General features: G+C 38.9%; 1 protein-coding gene across 1 annotated transcript; it reads right to left on the reverse strand.

The window, feature by feature from the left end:
- Positions 1–1,581: 1,581 nt before the first annotated feature.
- Positions 1,582–15,101, reverse strand: xpnpep2 (X-prolyl aminopeptidase (aminopeptidase P) 2, membrane-bound). Its single transcript, XM_054597773.1, has 21 exons — positions 14,958–15,101; positions 14,222–14,283; positions 13,863–13,973; positions 13,700–13,763; positions 12,848–12,952; positions 12,131–12,217; positions 11,817–11,960; positions 10,499–10,600; positions 9,225–9,306; positions 8,853–9,054; positions 8,284–8,373; positions 7,864–7,973; positions 7,640–7,717; positions 6,763–6,834; positions 6,607–6,667; positions 6,258–6,327; positions 5,945–6,049; positions 4,818–4,877; positions 4,595–4,671; positions 4,388–4,477; positions 1,582–2,036 (listed from the first exon to the last, which is right to left on the reverse strand). The coding sequence occupies exons 1-21, from the start codon at positions 15,007–15,009 to the stop codon at positions 1,836–1,838; spliced, it is 2,025 nt and encodes a 674-aa protein (XP_054453748.1). The 5' UTR covers positions 15,010–15,101; the 3' UTR covers positions 1,582–1,835.
- Between the last annotated feature and the right edge of the window lie 1,773 nt (positions 15,102–16,874).

Genomic DNA, 16,874 nt, shown 5'->3' on the forward strand with positions numbered 1-16,874 from the left:
CTGGTGAGGAAGTTGGGCCCTCTAGGCCTAAACAATTCTCTTTGCAACTTGATACTGGACGTTCTGAAAGGGACCCAACACAGTTTGCATTGGGAACTTTACCTCCATAGCCACCACACTCAGTACACCAAATATGACTCCAAAGAAATAATTATAAGTTTGCAGACGACACCACCCTGATGGTCCTCATTAAAAACAACATAGGGCTGCCCATTCTGGATGAGTAAACTAAACGGTCACTTTGTTTTAAGTCAACTAAGTTCTCTTTAGTCTATTAGTCTTTTTTTATGCTTTTTCTTGCTAAATGTTCTTTTTCCATACAGACACCAGATCTATAGTGGTGCTTTTGTGTGTTTCTTCGAGGAGAAACTTAAGTTTACTTTCGAATGGATCAACTTATCGAGTTAGCTAGTTGAGTGTAAGTCAACTAAGAGGACAGTATGAGTCCCTTCAGGAGACAGTGAAGTAAGCAGAGTCCATCATTGGGACCACTCTTCCCTCCATCCATGACATTTACACAAAACGTTGCACAAACAGGGCCTTAGAAAACATCAAGGACTCCTCCCGAGGACTCATCACTGACAATGGAAAAAAGTACCAGAGCATCTGGAAAAGTCCCTTCGGACTCAGAAACTATTTATACCCCCAAGTTGTCAGACTCCTTAACACCAAGCGCAACATAAAAGCACAGACCCTTTTGTCGTTGTTCTACTTCCTGATCCAAAGCAATCAAAAGTTATCAAACCACTTGTTGGATCAAATCACAATGTATTCAACTTCCTGGAGACTCTCCAGGTTACCTGGCAACCAAAGCAAGTCTGTGGCTAACGTTAGCTCTTAGCTAACTAGTTCAAACCACGGCTAGCCGAAGAATATAAACCTCAACTTAACGTTGTTTGTGTCGGACGAGGTTGAAAGTTGTTTAGTGGCTAACTGGGATCATTTAGGCACGCGTTTAGCACATTGCCGTCCATATTTTAGTAACCACAGCGCCTTTGAAGTAAAGCCATTTTCTTGATCATGCTTTGGCCATTTTGGTGTTGCAGTATGTCAAAATAGAGCTGATTTAAATACTCTTAGGCCAGTAAATCGATCAAAATATGCATCATATTGTATAAACTGATCCTTTATCTGCAAAATAACTAGTCATGTTAACTGTAGCTGACAGATAAATGCAATTGAGTGGAAAGTGCAATATTATCCTCTGACATGGAGTGGTGTATAAGTACTTATAGTACCAGAGTGGAGTTTTTCAGTAAGCTTATTTTTTTAAATCATTTCTTAAATCTACTATATGTCTTTTGCATTATTTGTGTTTTATTTTCACTACTTATGATGGTATTTTTCTGTACTCTGCTGCATTGTGACTTTTATATAATTTGGCATCATAAAAGTATGTCTCTCTGTTTGTCTGTCTGTATCAAGTCAAAATGTCATCACAATCACTAGTGTTTAACACAAAGTCGAGTTACAAGTCTTACTGATTTGTCAAGTCAAAAGATTCATCAGATTCATGACTCGTGTCCACGCCCTTGTTTTAAAGATTGTTACTTTAATAAAATATAAATTATATCAGCTGGTTATACAAAGGTCCTGATTAAAAATAAAAGCAAAAACATCAAAAATCACACAAAAGTTAATTTTTACTTTACATCAACACCATAATATCACTCATTTACCCACCCAATTAAATTATCAAACAAATATATCCTTTAATTGAAAAAAGCTAAATTGCAGTGCATCTCTCAACCTGGTATAGCTGCTCAATAGAGACTGCATAGGAGTAACGTTAGTGTGCAAGTCTGCTGTGAAAGTGCAAAAAGAGATGAAGACGCTCAGATGATGTTGTGGAGGAGAGCGACAGCCAGAGCAATGAGGGTCAGTGAGGAGGAGCAGACGGATGCAGAAGATCCAGACTCCACGAAGGACTCTGTATGTTTGATCATCCAGTCCTTCTCCTCTTTTAGTCCCTGTTTGTCCAGTTCAGGACCCACCAGCCTCCGTATTGTCTCGTAGTATTTATTCAGCCACTGAAGCTGGAGTGAGAAAAGACCGCTCTCAATGAAAGTCATAGATGAGTCTAAAGATGTACACTGCTGGCATGTTAAAAACAGGTATCAAGTAAAGACGTAAACAGTCAAACAGACAAAAATCAATATAAATATAAAATAATACTTAATACAGTTCTGTTTTGTTGATGCATTTATTCCTGGTGTAACTAATTATAACAACTTTTTATATATTTTAATCCTTAACAATGCATTCTATTATATCTCATTGTTTAAATGTAAAATCTTAATCTTAAAAGTTTTTAGCAACTTTGGCTGTTGGGTTAATGTACTGAACCCAACAAATACAACATATATTCCTGTAAAATGTAGTGGAGTAGAAGTATAAATTAGCATGAAAATAGAAAAACTCAAGTCAACTTTAAGTACCTCAGATTTGTCTGAAGTACAGTCATTTTTTTTTTTTACTAATTTACTTTCAACCACTGATCTTTAGTTTCGGGGTGATGTTTACTATGAATAAAGTAAAGTTGAAGAGGAACACAATTTATGCAGCCAAAAGAAACAACACAGTTTTTATTTATGTTTGTTTGAAAAGTTAATATTTTGTAAACGTATTCTTCTCTGTAGAATGATGCTACAAAAAAATTATATGTGTAGTCCTAGCACAAAAGAAACAAAACATAGAAGTTGATTTCACACGTGGTTTTGTTTTCACAAAGAATGTTTTGATCTCTGAGCTGCAGAGAAGCTTCGACCTGAAGTGTAAAGGGGGATTTTAGGAGGAAACCGTCTCGTAGAGCAGGAAAACGAAAGACTCGGTTCATGTCACACTCACTTATACGAAAAGGTATTTACAAATTAAAGCAGGAAACTGATCTTATCTTTGGGGAAGTAAACATACAGTGGGTACGGAAAGTATTCAGACCCCTTTAAATTTTTCACTCTTTGTTTCATTGCAGCCATTTGCTAAAATCGAAAAAGTTCATTTTTTTTCGCATTAATGTACACTCAGCAACCCATCTTGACAGAAAAAAACAGAAATGTAGAAATTTTTGCAAATTTATTAAAAAAGAAAAACTGAAATATCACATGGTCATAAGTATTCAGACCCTTTGCTGTGACACTCATATTTAACTCACATGCTGTCCATTTCTTCTGATCCTCCTTGAGATGGTTCTACTCCTTCATTGGAGTCCAGCTGTGTTTAATTAAACTGATTGGACTTGATTAGGAAAGGCACACAACTGTCTATATAAGACCTTACAGCTCACAGTGCATGTCAGAACAAATGAGAATCATGAGGTCGAAGGAACTGCCCAAGGAGCTCAGAGACAGAATTGTGGCAAGGCACAGATCTGGCCAAGGTTACAAAATAATTTCTGCAGCACTCAAGGTTCCTAAGAGCACAGTGGCCTCCATAATCCTTAAATGGAAGAAGTATGGGATGACCAGAACTCTTCCTAGACCTGGCCGTCCAGCCAAACTGAGCAATCGTGGGAGAAGAGCCTTGGTGAGAGAGGTAAAGAAGAACCCAAAGATCACTGTGGCTGAGCTCCAGAGATGCAGTAGGGAGATGGGAGAAAGTTCCACAAAGTCAACTATCACTGCAGCCCTCCACCAGTCGGGGCTTTATGGCAGAGTGGCCCGACGGAAGCCTCTCCTCAGTGCAAGACATATGAAAGCCCGCATAGAGTTTGCCAAAAAACACATGGAGGACTCCCAAACTATGAGAAATAAGATTCTCTGGTCTGATGAGACCAAAATTGAACTTTTTGGCGTTAATTCTAAGCGGTATGTGTGGAGAAAACCAGGCACTGCTCATCACCTGCCCAATACAATCCCAACAGTGAAACATGGTGGTGGCAGCATCATGCTATGGGGGTGTTTTTCAGCTGCAGGGACAGGACGACTGGTTGCAATTGAAGGAAAGATGAATGCGGCCAAGTACAGAGATATCCTGGAAGAAAACCTCCTCCAGAGTGCTCAGGACCTCAGACTGGGCCGAAGGTTCACCTTCCAACAAGACATAAGTCTGAATACTTATGACCATGTGATATTTCAGTTTTTCTTTTTTAATAAATTTGCAAAAAATTCTACATTTCTGTTTTTTTCTGTCAAGATGGGTTGCTGAGTGTACATTAATGCGAAAAAAAATGAACTTTTTCGATTTTAGCAAATGGCTGCAATGAAACAAAGGGTGAAAAATTGAAAGGGGTCTGAATACTTTCCGTACCCACTGTACATTAAAGCTTGTTGCTAGGCATTTATTTTATGTGTTTGATGGGTAAACACCTTTTAGCAGTCCTTTTTTTTATATTTAATTCCATTAAATTCTCAACATACAGTTAATATTGCAGTCAAATACAATGACATACCTGCTCTGAGCTGAGCAGCGAGGTGTCAATCAGCTTTCTGTCATATGGAACCATCGATACAGTGTCAAAGGTCAGGTAGTTATGACCATACTAAGTGAAAAAAAAGCAAATACACAAAGAAGTTATATTAAATTGATATCACTCATTAAAAGCAGGAAATCAATGACATGATACTAGATTATCAATAAAGCTCCGTTTTGTATCTACCTTTGTGTGTACAGGTACGATCACAGCAACATCTTCAATCCGGATCCCAAAGTCATTCTCCTTGTAATATCCAGGTTCTTATGTAAAGAAAATTATTATGCATTTTTCTTTATTTGAGCATTTGAGCCACGCTTAATGCAAAGTTAGTTTCCTTTCAAATGATCATAATGTTGTGTTAAATGTAGTGGACGTGGATTTATTTTGAGAAAGAATAAAATCTCACCGATAGACGTAAACATGCCAGTTCTGAAGGGAATGTTGTTGCTCTGAAATCCAACTGGCCCTGGAAAAAATATAACAACTTTAAATCATTAAAATACAGATTACACCACAGAAAACCAAGTAAAAACAAATCTTAAAAAGATTTAATTGGTTTGCATTCACTTTTACACTTGCATTGTTAGCTGTGTCGCTAAAGAAACAAACTGGGGTGTTTTACTCAACACAATATAAATTCATATATAAAGAGACATTTTTTTTCTCTTGTATGTATCAATTATCTGCAGATTAATCTATAGTGAAAGTAATAATTAATAATAATACATTTTATTTAACAGCGCCTTTCAGGTCACTCAAGGACACTTTACAAATTTAAAACAATTTAAAACAAGGGCAAACAAATAACAAAACCATTAAAAGTGCAAGTAAAAAACATGACAACTACAGTGAAAATGCTATCCTGAAAAGGTGGGTTTTGAGAGAGGATTTGAACTGAGGGAGGGAGTCAATATTTCGGATGTGAGGTGGGAGTGAGTTCCAGAGTTTGGGAGCAGAGCGGCTGAAAGCTCTGCTCCCCATGGTGGTGAGCCGGGCAGAGGGGACAGTGAGGTGGATGGAAGAGGAGGATCTGAGGGAGCGGGTGGAGGTGGCAGTGTGAAGGAGATCAGACAGGTAGGGAGGGGCAAGGTTGTGGATGGCTTTAAAGGTATGAAGGAGAATTTTGAAGTTGATACGGAAGTTGATTGGAAGCCAGTGGAGTTGTTCTAGGATGGGGGTGATGTGGTGGAAAGAGGGGGTTTGGGAGATGATACGGGCAGCTGAATTCTGGACCAGTTGGAGCTTATGGAGCTTATAATTAGTTGCAGCTCTACATCAGAGAATCAGCAACCTCATTGTTGGCTTGATTTTATAGCTTCTTAATTGTATTTGGTCAAACTAGATGTGATGTATTCCAAAATGAAATATGTGCTCTGACATGCAAATTGCATTTGCCTTTGAACTTTGTTTTAGTAGGATGGATTTATGCTTTAAATTAGCTTTTTAGTGATAGATGTTTCACTACACTGGATCAATTTCATACTGGGGTTGTAAACTCTGAAAACGTGTGGAAATTTAAAAAAAAAAGCATACACTCATGAACTCCAAAGTAGTTTCCAACACCGTGACCTGTGCCGTGGCCGTAGTTCAGGCCCACCTCCCACAATGCCCGGCGACCCAGCATCTCCATGTTTACACCTGTTGATAAACAAAAGCCACACAGAGAGCTCAAATTAAACATCCTGCTGCAGATGTATTCCTGTAATTCATCCATTTAAAACTGATCAAAAATTGTTGAAAAAGAAGTGGAGAAACAGGGCTCCCTAGTGGTGAAACTAGAAACGGTTTCAGGGTAGAACCCTTGTAAATCTAATTTTAAACATGCATGCATGTTTTTCATTCTCACCTCGTGTCCCTGAGGGAAAGATGGTTCGAGATATCTCAATGTTTCCCATGAGCACTCGAGTGAAGGCCTCCTGTGAAGCCAGATAGATGGTTAATGACAGGGAAAGGGTATCAAAAAGGAATATTTTGGATTAAGGTTTGTGAAAGAACATAACAGAAAATATGTTTTGAGCTAAAAAGTCAAATAAAAAAACAGAGGTTCTTGCTTATATAATGATGATAATAAAGAAAAATATACACAAAGAGATACAGAAAAACTGGTCGCAGTGTGTTTGATCTGCAATCTGCTGTGAAAAATGTTAATATACCTTCAAACATTCACACTTTCACTCTGATATCTAATTTATTACCTTCTGCATGGCTGTTGGGGCTCCCCAGTGAACTGTTCGAGTGATGTCAGTGGTCCCGTCTCTGATAGTAGTGAGAGACATGATGACTCATTTCTAAATTCAAGTGATGTGATGTGAAACTGGAGAGTCAGTGAACAGAGTGTGTTTTTTACTCACAGGTACTGGCCGCCAGAATCCACCAAGTACATCTCATCAACTGTCAAACTCCTGCTGGCTTCTTCTGAAGGGCTGCAAAAAACAGAAAAACAGGAAATAATAGCAGCACTGCAGATGACCGTTGTAGATCACATAAAGGACCATGACTGTTTTAAAATGTTACATTACTGCTGTCCATTTTACTTAAATACATTTTTGACGCACTTGTACTTTACCTGATAATTATTTTTCAAATATTTCCTTTCTATACTTTATACCTCTACTCTACTACATTTCAGAGGAAAATATTGTAATTGTTACTCTCCTTACTGGTTACTTTTTATTAATTAAATCACAAGATATCTTTACATGATATGATGCAGTACTATAATACTAATCATCAGAATCAGCTTTAATGTGTGCACACTCACAAGGAATTAGACTTTTCTTGTTGCTCTCAATGTATACATACACAGAAAAAGAAATACTGTACTACAGAGCTGAGGCAATGACAAAATAGCTAAACAAAAGCAAACAGACCTGAAACTATAATGAAATGCAACAGAATCTACTCAGCCGCATAAAAAAACATGTAAACAAAAACAGAATAGCTTACTTAGTAGTAAAATACTTTTGATACTTAGAGTATATCTACCTGATAGTACTTTAACGTAAGTAACATTTTGAATTTGAGTTTTATTGTTATGGAGTATCCTTCCAAACTCCCCCTCTCAATATTTTTTGCTTCTCTAAATCAGTTTACAGCTTATTGTATGCTTTGAAAAAGTTTAATCAATAACGTAAGGACACGTTAAAAAACCACCCCTATGGTTTTATACACATTTGACATAAAAAAGGAGAGGTCAGTAAGAAGAGAAAAAATATAAATAAATCTTACCTGTAATGTGCAAGTGCAGCATTGGGTCCACTTGCAGAGATCGTCTCAAAGCTTGGGCCTCTGCTGTCTTTCTGTTTGCTGTAAAGATGTTTATATTAGTCGTAAAAGGCAACTATGAAGTAACTATTCTACTTATAAAACATGTTTTCACTCATATTCGGACTGAATTTAGCATGTGCAGCAAATACAGTATCTCAGCTCTCCTCCATCTCGCTTGCACTCACCCGCGACACTTATTGACGTATTCTGCAGCAGTAAACTCCGTCTCTTTCCCCTCTGGCACCGCCTTCTCCAGCCACATCAGCAGTTGGATGACTGCAACTGCATCCCTCACCTGCAGAGAAATACAACGTCGCAATGACCAGGAGAGTCGCGGCATCAATCACAACGACACGAATCATACAGACTGAAGAGTCGTGTGGTATGTCGCAAGGCTGTTCAGACGTCTCTGGACAGGATAATAAATGTGTCAGGGTGTGTGTTTACTGAAGTGTTCAAGCTCTTGATGAAAACGATACATAAATGTCCCACCAGTCTGACAGTGAAGTCATGTATATACAAGTAAACACGTGACCTATATTAGTGCTCATGTGTGGAGGCGGGGTAGTGTAAAACCTGAGTGTGTCTGTATGCAGATGACTTACATGTGCATCCCTCAAGATTTTCTGCTCAGTCTCATCTTTCACTGCTTTCGTCGTCAACACAGGCGAGTAGGAGCTCGTCATTAGTTTCTCCTAAATTATGCAGAAAACAATAATAATGAATACAAAATATTTATCCTTTAATAATATTAATTTTAGCCTGGAGAGTTCTCATCCTGTCAGGAGAGTACACCTAACGAAACAAGCTGTACACACAACACTAACACATTATCTATCACCTTATAGATTTTTGCAGCAAACCTGTTACAGTTTACACATTCAGCGGACACAAAGCAACATTAGCATTCATATGGAGTGTGTGTGTGTGTTTATAAAAATATTGTGTTTTTATAAAATATTGATTATTAAAAAGCCATTAAAACTTGAATTTCATCCAGAACACACATCAAAAATATTCCAAAAAGTGGTGACTCAATACAGTGGCAACAGTACAGCAATATAAACAGGTCATTATACTGAATGTACACAGACGATTAATTCAAGGTAAATAAAAATGTAACACTAAAAAGTTATGCAGTACAGTAAATATAATGAAATAAATGTATGTGTACCCCTGGTGTAATGATCTCATAAAGTGCGTAGTTTGTGTACTCTGTTCCGATCCACACTTTGACCGAATGCTGGGAAACATAGTTCTTCAGGTGATCTCGGACAGTGTCGTAGCTTTTCAGCTGCACACAAAGTGGCCCTTTACAGGAGGCATTCAGGTACACCTTCAATTCTTCTGTCACTCTGTCCATGTGGACAAAGAGCCTGTGAGATGTGGATATGCAGGAGAGGAAAAAGGTTAATATAAGAAAAATTCTATATGTCCTTATTTACCTAGTATACAGTATGTGATGGGACAGAACAGAGACATAAGACAGACAATTTGAAATGAATCCCAAATGTTCACACATGTAATCCCTGAAAAAAGGATTTACCAGATCTCGTCCATTGTGAGGAGTGTGTAGGAGTAGAAGAAGGGATTGTACGGGATGTCGTTGCCGCGCAGGTTGAACAGCCCTAGAAATAAAAAATATACACCACCCCTGACTGTCAGCAGCAGCTTGTGCATTCATTAACATCATCTGCTACATTCCCTGTAACCAGAGATGTGCTGTTTATATCTAATGTTTGTGTCTGACAGACGTGACTTCCTCTGTGTTCCTGTCATTGAAAACAGACTTGCTAATCCTGAAATCAGAAGTCAGGGAGGGTCTGAAACCCGGCAGTGCTCCTGTGTGAGTTATAAGAAAGCTGCTTTTGAATAACTTACTGTTGCAAAGTGGTGACCTGAACATCCAGTATGCAAACAGTAAATCAAATCAGTTTAGAAATATGATTACTGATGATAATAATAATAAAGGATTATAAATTAAGAAAGTTATGTTTATTTCTGTCTTTTTGAATATCTTGTTCAGAGGATAAGAATATTGCCCAACAATAAAAAAAAAACATCTGTTATCTGTTTCCTGTTTTTGTTTATAATTTTACATTTTCTGTCAGACTGATTGCAGTATTTGTATCACAATCCTTCCCATCAGACTGCAACTCCTCAGGCTACAGTTTAATCCTTAAAGCTGTGGTTGTATTTTTACTTTGTTTGTCTCCTGTCTTTTTATTTTGATGCAAACTGTCTTCTCAGAATATCCTGAGGCTAGCAAAACTAAGCATTTATTTAGGCCCTGCAGCCACTAGGTGGCCTACAAAAACAGAAGATAAGCCATGTGGGTTTACTTTTCAGCTGTTTTCAAATGTTACTTTAAATCTGTATCCAGTTTTAATAGTATCCAGATTATTATCTTATTTTCAAACCATTAGAAGCCTGATTGTTTTGGGGTAACATGGTTCAGGTTCTTCTTTTCGTTAATGAAAATAATAAAATTATTTTTTATTATTAAATGTTTTTTTCACTGTTTTTCTGTTTGCACCTTTTCCTAAGGTTATATTGTATACATTGTGTTTGAAATCATCAGATATGATCTTTTATTTTTTTATTCTTGAGTTCTGCACATTTAAAAAAATCTTGAGGGAGGACTCTGTTCTGTTTCTGTGATGGTGAAGAGCTACAATTGCGTGTTAAACTAGATGCTGTTATGAACAGCAATACAATCACATTTATCAACTGCGTTTTTCAGCGAATTCAGCTGTGGTTCGATATAAATGTATCTAAATCAGCAACATGATTTATAGAAAGCATAAAAGAGTTACTCACAGGCTGTTTCATCCAGAGCTGACAGCAGAAGAGCTGTCGGTTCGTACGGATTGTCTGCTATCTGATTCCTTATGTGCTCCACTTTCATCTGCCAGGACCTCTCTGCAAACACACACATTTTGACCTTTTTATTTTATTTGCATCCACATGACAATAAATACCTGATGCTCATATGTGTCGGTGTTATATTATGAATGTTCACCATTATTCTTATTAAACCTGCGTTAAAGATCTTAAACCCAAAACTGCCATAATATCCTATAAAGTTGATATGGTGAACTTGAAAGCCGACAATTTTCTACAGTATTTACATATTCAGCAGACACAGAGCAACATTGTCATTCATTTGGAGTCCTGTTTGTGTCCATTATTGTCCCTCTTCTCAGCTCTGTTTTGGTCTCCACAAACTTTAGAGGGATATATCCGACCACTGAGGTACTTAATGTTGCACTATGTTCACCAGCTAGCCGCTAAATGTATCTGTTTGCCATTTGGTGGTCAAAGCAGCATACAGCGGCCTGCTGCGGCTGAAAATGAGTTTGATTAGAGCGTTGTCAGTGAGGCATGACAGTAAAGTTGCAGGCTCTAAATTCAAAACAATAAGCTGAAAGACGCCAATATGCCCTAAGATGGTAACTGCAGAGAGCAACACCTTTCACATTACACATAATCTGACCCATTGTTCCAGTAAAAATAATGACAAGTGCAGCTCTAAGTATGGGAATAGTCTTTTCTTCTGTAAACGTGATGTTTCCTACTATGTGCAGACCCATATACAGGATTTTCCAGTAACTTTTCTTTGAGATTCCTGTCATCTGAAAGTTGCTCATCTTGTTATGAACTCTACTGCCAAATATAAGAGCAAGCTTTCAAACTATGAGACAGCATTTATAAAAGACTCAAACACACACACACACACACACACACACACACACACACACACACACACACACACACACACACACACACACACACACACACACACACACACACACACACAAACACACACAGTCCATTATGGTTATGATGCTATTCATTTGTTCCAGTTGTCAGTTCTACGACCATAAAGACTAAAAGGCCTTTGAGCGTCCAGACAACTTCCTTTTCTGGCAAATTTTCCATTCTCTCAAAGTTAGTATTTAATCTTTCAGCCGGCCATAAAAACATGAACAGGCTGTTTATGGCTGTGTTTGTGGAGCTGCTTATTGCTTTCTGTCCAGTCTGCAGGTATTTATCAGTACAAAGATAAAAGGCACCACACAGGCAGACCAGCAGTCTGCAGAGTGTGTGTTCAGCACAGACATATGAGGAAACCTACTTATGACTCTGTCGGGCAGGCGGGTGAGGTTGTCAGAAGGGACGAGCGGTCTTTCCTTCCACACTTGGTCGACCAGGTTATCAGGGACGGACTTGAGGGTGCGATTGCTCGAGTCCAGATTGAGGCTGTAGTCCTCCTGCGTTTCTAATGGAGGAAATTGCAGATGATTACACACATCGAGCCAAATCAATCTCAAGTAAACAGACTCTGTGGCGTCTGGAGGCTCCATCCATAATTTTCCATCTACTTGGGAGAGCCTTTTATTGCTGTTAACCTGATGAGAGGGATAAGAGTACTTATAGAGAGAGACTTACTGAGGGAGAAGAGGAAGGAATCAAAGCCGATCTCGCCGCCTGGTGGGACCTCAGAGATCAGCCACTCTGCTACACTGCTGATGGACACTGGGGGACATCACACAGAATCAAGTTAATATTGACTTTAGAGGACTCATTTGACTTACCTGTGGTGAATATTGTGATACATCATAGAAATATGAATGAATGTTTTTTGAAGATGTGTATTAAATCAAATCAGCACAAAATGTGTCAATTTAATAATGATGTTTCAGATAACATAAATACTCTACTAATGACTTAACTGATCAAAATATCATCACTTCATGATTTTATCCTATTAGACTTGTGTGTGAAATTATGATAATTAGCATATGAATTCCTAATTAGTTCCCACTGAAGACAGCGGTATGTGTTGTGTTACTGGGTTGATCTCTCTTTTTCACTGTACAAATCCAATACAAGTCATAAAAAGCTGCTATCCAATAAATGTTGTCCTTTACAAATGTATAAACATCAGCATCATATGTCATTGTTAAAAGTGTTTTTGCAAGACAGAACATGCAGTGACTTTTAGTTTGTTGGTGAGCTATGTTTATCATGTAAATCATGTGCTAATGGACGCAGCATTTGTTAGGATATTTTTAGACTTATCATCAAAACCAAAAATATTTGATTGGTATCCATGTGTCCTGCGTTGTCATAACAAGTAATCACGATATGATTACTCCCCCCCACCATCTCTTTCCAGCTCCCAGTTGCAATCCATCTGCCTCTCAGCTTGAACCCAGTAGCGGCTGTCTGTCCACAGAGCGGCCTTGGTCTGAGTCACTACGGCAGTGCCTGAGGAGAGACAGGACAGCAGCTGCGTTAGGGAGAGGGCAGCATCGACAGTACATTTTTAAAAGACTGTAAATGTCAAGAGTTGACTTGGAACAATGCGTGGTGGGCCAGCTAATAGTGAAATATGTGAGCATGTGATTGAAGAGAAACGGGAAGGTTAAGAAGAAACACTAAGAAGATGGCAGACTGGTGATGTGTGGTGGATATTTAATCAGGGCTTTCATTATCATTCCACTGTTGTACCTTCACATGAGATTGAAACACTTAAGTAACAACTGCTGAATCTCAATTTTGTCCGATTCTTAATGGAAGCCCAGAAAATGTGACTTCCCTTCATAGAGTCTGGCATGGGTCTGTCCTGATGAAAACAGCACTTTACTGAAATGTCATCTGTCCTCTTATCCTTTCATGCATGCAACAGCTGAGTACAGAAATATCTATGATCATTCATTTTGTCCTCCATTACTGCGTGAAAATATATCTCATGATCTAACGGTGAACCTACTCTGCGAAGGAGAACACCGATGAATGACAAGATGCAAAGAGGCAGCGAGTGAAAGCGATGAAACTAAAGGAGCGATGAGTTGGCTGTATGGTGAGGATGTGGGATGAAAGTAGAGGAGCTGCATGACCGTGGCATTCAGACGTGGGGATTTGAGTCATGGGGAGGAGGAGGAGGACGAAGACGACGAGGAGGAAAAGGAGGAGGAGGAGACAGAGGAAACAAGAGGCAGAAAGGGATTGTACCTGCAGAGCCTGTAAAGCCTGTCATGAAGGCCATCCTGGCATCACGTGGTGCGATATACTCACTCTGACAGAGAAACAGAGGTTAGTATCTCACACACACACACTCACACACATACATGGTTTGAATTCCAGATTAATTAATTATGACGGACAGCAGATGTACCATGTGAGCGTCAGTGCCAGGGATAATGTAGGCAGAGATATTCAGGGGAAGCATGTGTTCTCGTAGTTTCTGCAGCTGATCAGTGGTATTTACTGCTGTGCTGGGGAGGTACTGTTACACACACACAAATACAAACACACACACAAAGGCAGAGAAAGACAAAGCGTGTGAAAAGTATTTAGATTTAATTAAAAACTGCTGATTCATTCTCTGTAATCATTAACTGTAGTGCATGTGCAGTAATCATTAACTGTAACTATATAAAACTCATGCAACATGTTTCATAATGTGAAAATGCTGTGTGACTTCTTTGAGGTCAAGTTTATGACTTCATTTCTGTAATTTTGTGTTTTACTTACCGGTGGCGACAGGGAGCAGTTCCTTTGAGTTCTCTCATAAGCAACAGCACCAAAAGTGTTTCCTGAAATGACAAAGCGCACATTGACAAACAAAGACCTTGGAAAGTGACACAAAGTTATGACCGAGCTGAGCTGTCTAAGCACATTTTCAGATAACCGTAGAATGCTGCTCTTTTTTTTGAGGGGGGGTGATTTATCGTGTTGAATCTTTTCAGACACAGTGATTGTAAGAGTGGATTCAATGCAACAACAACAGCAAAAAACTTCTCAGTCAAAGTAAAGGAAACTGGATAAAGTTGAACAAGGCAACGGTGCAAAAAAAGAATGACATCAATCAAAATAAATCACAATGAGAGTATTGCAAATAATCAAGAGAGTTCATTTTAATCATGTCCATGTAAAAGATTATTTGTCCAATCGGAAAAAAAGGAAAAGTATGAGACAGAGCTGTTATATCCTTCTTAGATGAAATTTTATGCAAAGAAATCCTAATGAGTAAACCAACAGACACAATAAGAGATGGCAGATGGCGATTTCTTATGCACTTTTTTGCAAGCTATATTAAATACATGCAATCAGTTCTGACTGCATATGATCCGTTTTTACAACTCACACCACTTCACAGCGTCTGTTATCAATATAAAAATAATAGAAATAGCAGCAAAGTCTTCACACAGAGAGATCAAATACTTTACAATCACTCTCAGATCAGTGAGGACAAAGAGGAACTTTTTACCTGTTAGTGCTGCCAGAGACAGAGCCAACATCAACCAGCCACAGGAATGCATCGCGGCACTACGAGCCCGTCAACAGAACGGATCCAAAGACAGAGTGGCTTCAAAGCAGGTGCTCCGATGTGAATGCAGCGTATGGGAGAAAGTGTGTGTGGGTGTCTGAAGGGAAATTGTGTGTGGGTGCCTGCTTGTAAGTGCATGACTGTCCTCTCTCTCTCTCTCTCTCTCTCTCTCTCTCCCTCTCTCTCTCTCTCTCCCTATCTCTCCTCCTCCTCTGCCACTATCTCCTCTCCCTGCGGCCCTTAGATAGGAATCATGTGCAGTGGCTTTGTGGGCGGATCTTGGTGCTCAGAAACATTGCTTTCTGGCCTAAAATACAATGTCCCAATCACAATGACCACCCACCTGATTTTTGTTCCCCCTGCATCTCATGGTGTTGCTCAATGTTTTTGTTGTTATGTTGCAACTCATAGGCTGTGGGTTCGGGGATTCCCACCATGATGCCCTGTCATCTGGCACATGTGTTTTTGATCAAATAAAAACACACTTGTGCCATTTTTATCACGATTATTTACACCAATACAACATGAGAGATGCTAACTGTGCATTCAAACTGGTTTATATGCAGCACATAGGTGACTGGAGAGTCACATGGATGTGTGTTTTTCATGTTTGTGAATTCTCATCTCTTGCTCATGAATGCATTTATGCATGTATGAGTAGCTGTGTCTGCAGATCCCCATATAATGGGAACGTCCCTGTAATCCTGCAGAGATTTCCATAGAAAAGTATTTTTAAATCCTTCTGTTCAAGCCCAATGTATTCTGCCATTTGGCTGAAAGAAGAAGACGATGGGAGAGGAAAAAGGAGGAGGAGGATGTCTTCTTTTATTGTACTAGAATTAGTTCGACATGATTTTATTCCTGCACAGTTTTCCTTTTAGGGAAAAAAGCTTTTGAGATTGTCGAAAGTAAAATGAGAAGGTCTCATGTCTGACTGTTAAATATGAAGATACAGCCAGCAGCATGTTAGCTTAGCACAAAGATTGGAAACAGGGGAAAACAGCTAGCCTGGCTCTTTTGACAATAGGTAACAAAATTTGCCTACTTCTAGCGAAGATTCACCGTTTCACAGGGGTTACACGTGGGACTATTTCTTGGTTGTGTGCAGGGACTTTCTCTTGTTTTCACTTTGAGGTTGCATAGACTCCAAGATGCTATGCTAAGCAGCTGCTGGCTGTAGCTTCATATTTAGCATACAGGCATGAAAGTGTATCGGCCTTCTCCATTAATTCTACCTTTAATTGATTTGAAGACTCCTTAAGTCTTTCCACTTGTTTTATTATTGTTGGTGTTTAATTTGCTGCCTACTGTGAAGCACTTTGTAACTTTGTCTTAACTTGTTTTGTTCCCAACAAATAAAGACTATTATAGTTAATATCATCATTATAAAACCAGACAGGACTCTGGGCATTCGGTCACCTGGCCAATTCGTCAGTGCAAAGAAATTATAAAACCTCTATGAAGCCTCAGAGCTGCCTGGTTTAATAATCCGTAGCGGCAGATTTATGCACATACAGCTTGTTATTTAATGACACACCAACCTGATGTGAATATTTTCTATTAGGTAACACCTTCGGTGCACTGGGATCCCCTGGCTTTGATCATGACTTCAAAACCAGCAGACCTTCTGACTACATTGCTGTAGTGCTGAAAAGACATGAGCAGGGCACAATGATCACAGAGCTGTGCCTCCTAAATTACCTTTTTTTTTTTATTAGAGGTTGATTGAAATGTCTCTTAGTGAATTGTAAAGGTGTCTGTTGGCCTTTAAATAATTTAATATGAAGCGTAATGGTAAAGTCCCTTTCAATTAAAATTGCCCCTTTTTATCCTGCAGGATGAGCTCCGCTAACCCTT

This window comes from Anoplopoma fimbria, chromosome 4, assembly GCF_027596085.1.
Source record: "Anoplopoma fimbria isolate UVic2021 breed Golden Eagle Sablefish chromosome 4, Afim_UVic_2022, whole genome shotgun sequence".
Taxonomy (NCBI): Eukaryota; Metazoa; Chordata; class Actinopteri; order Perciformes; family Anoplopomatidae; genus Anoplopoma; species Anoplopoma fimbria.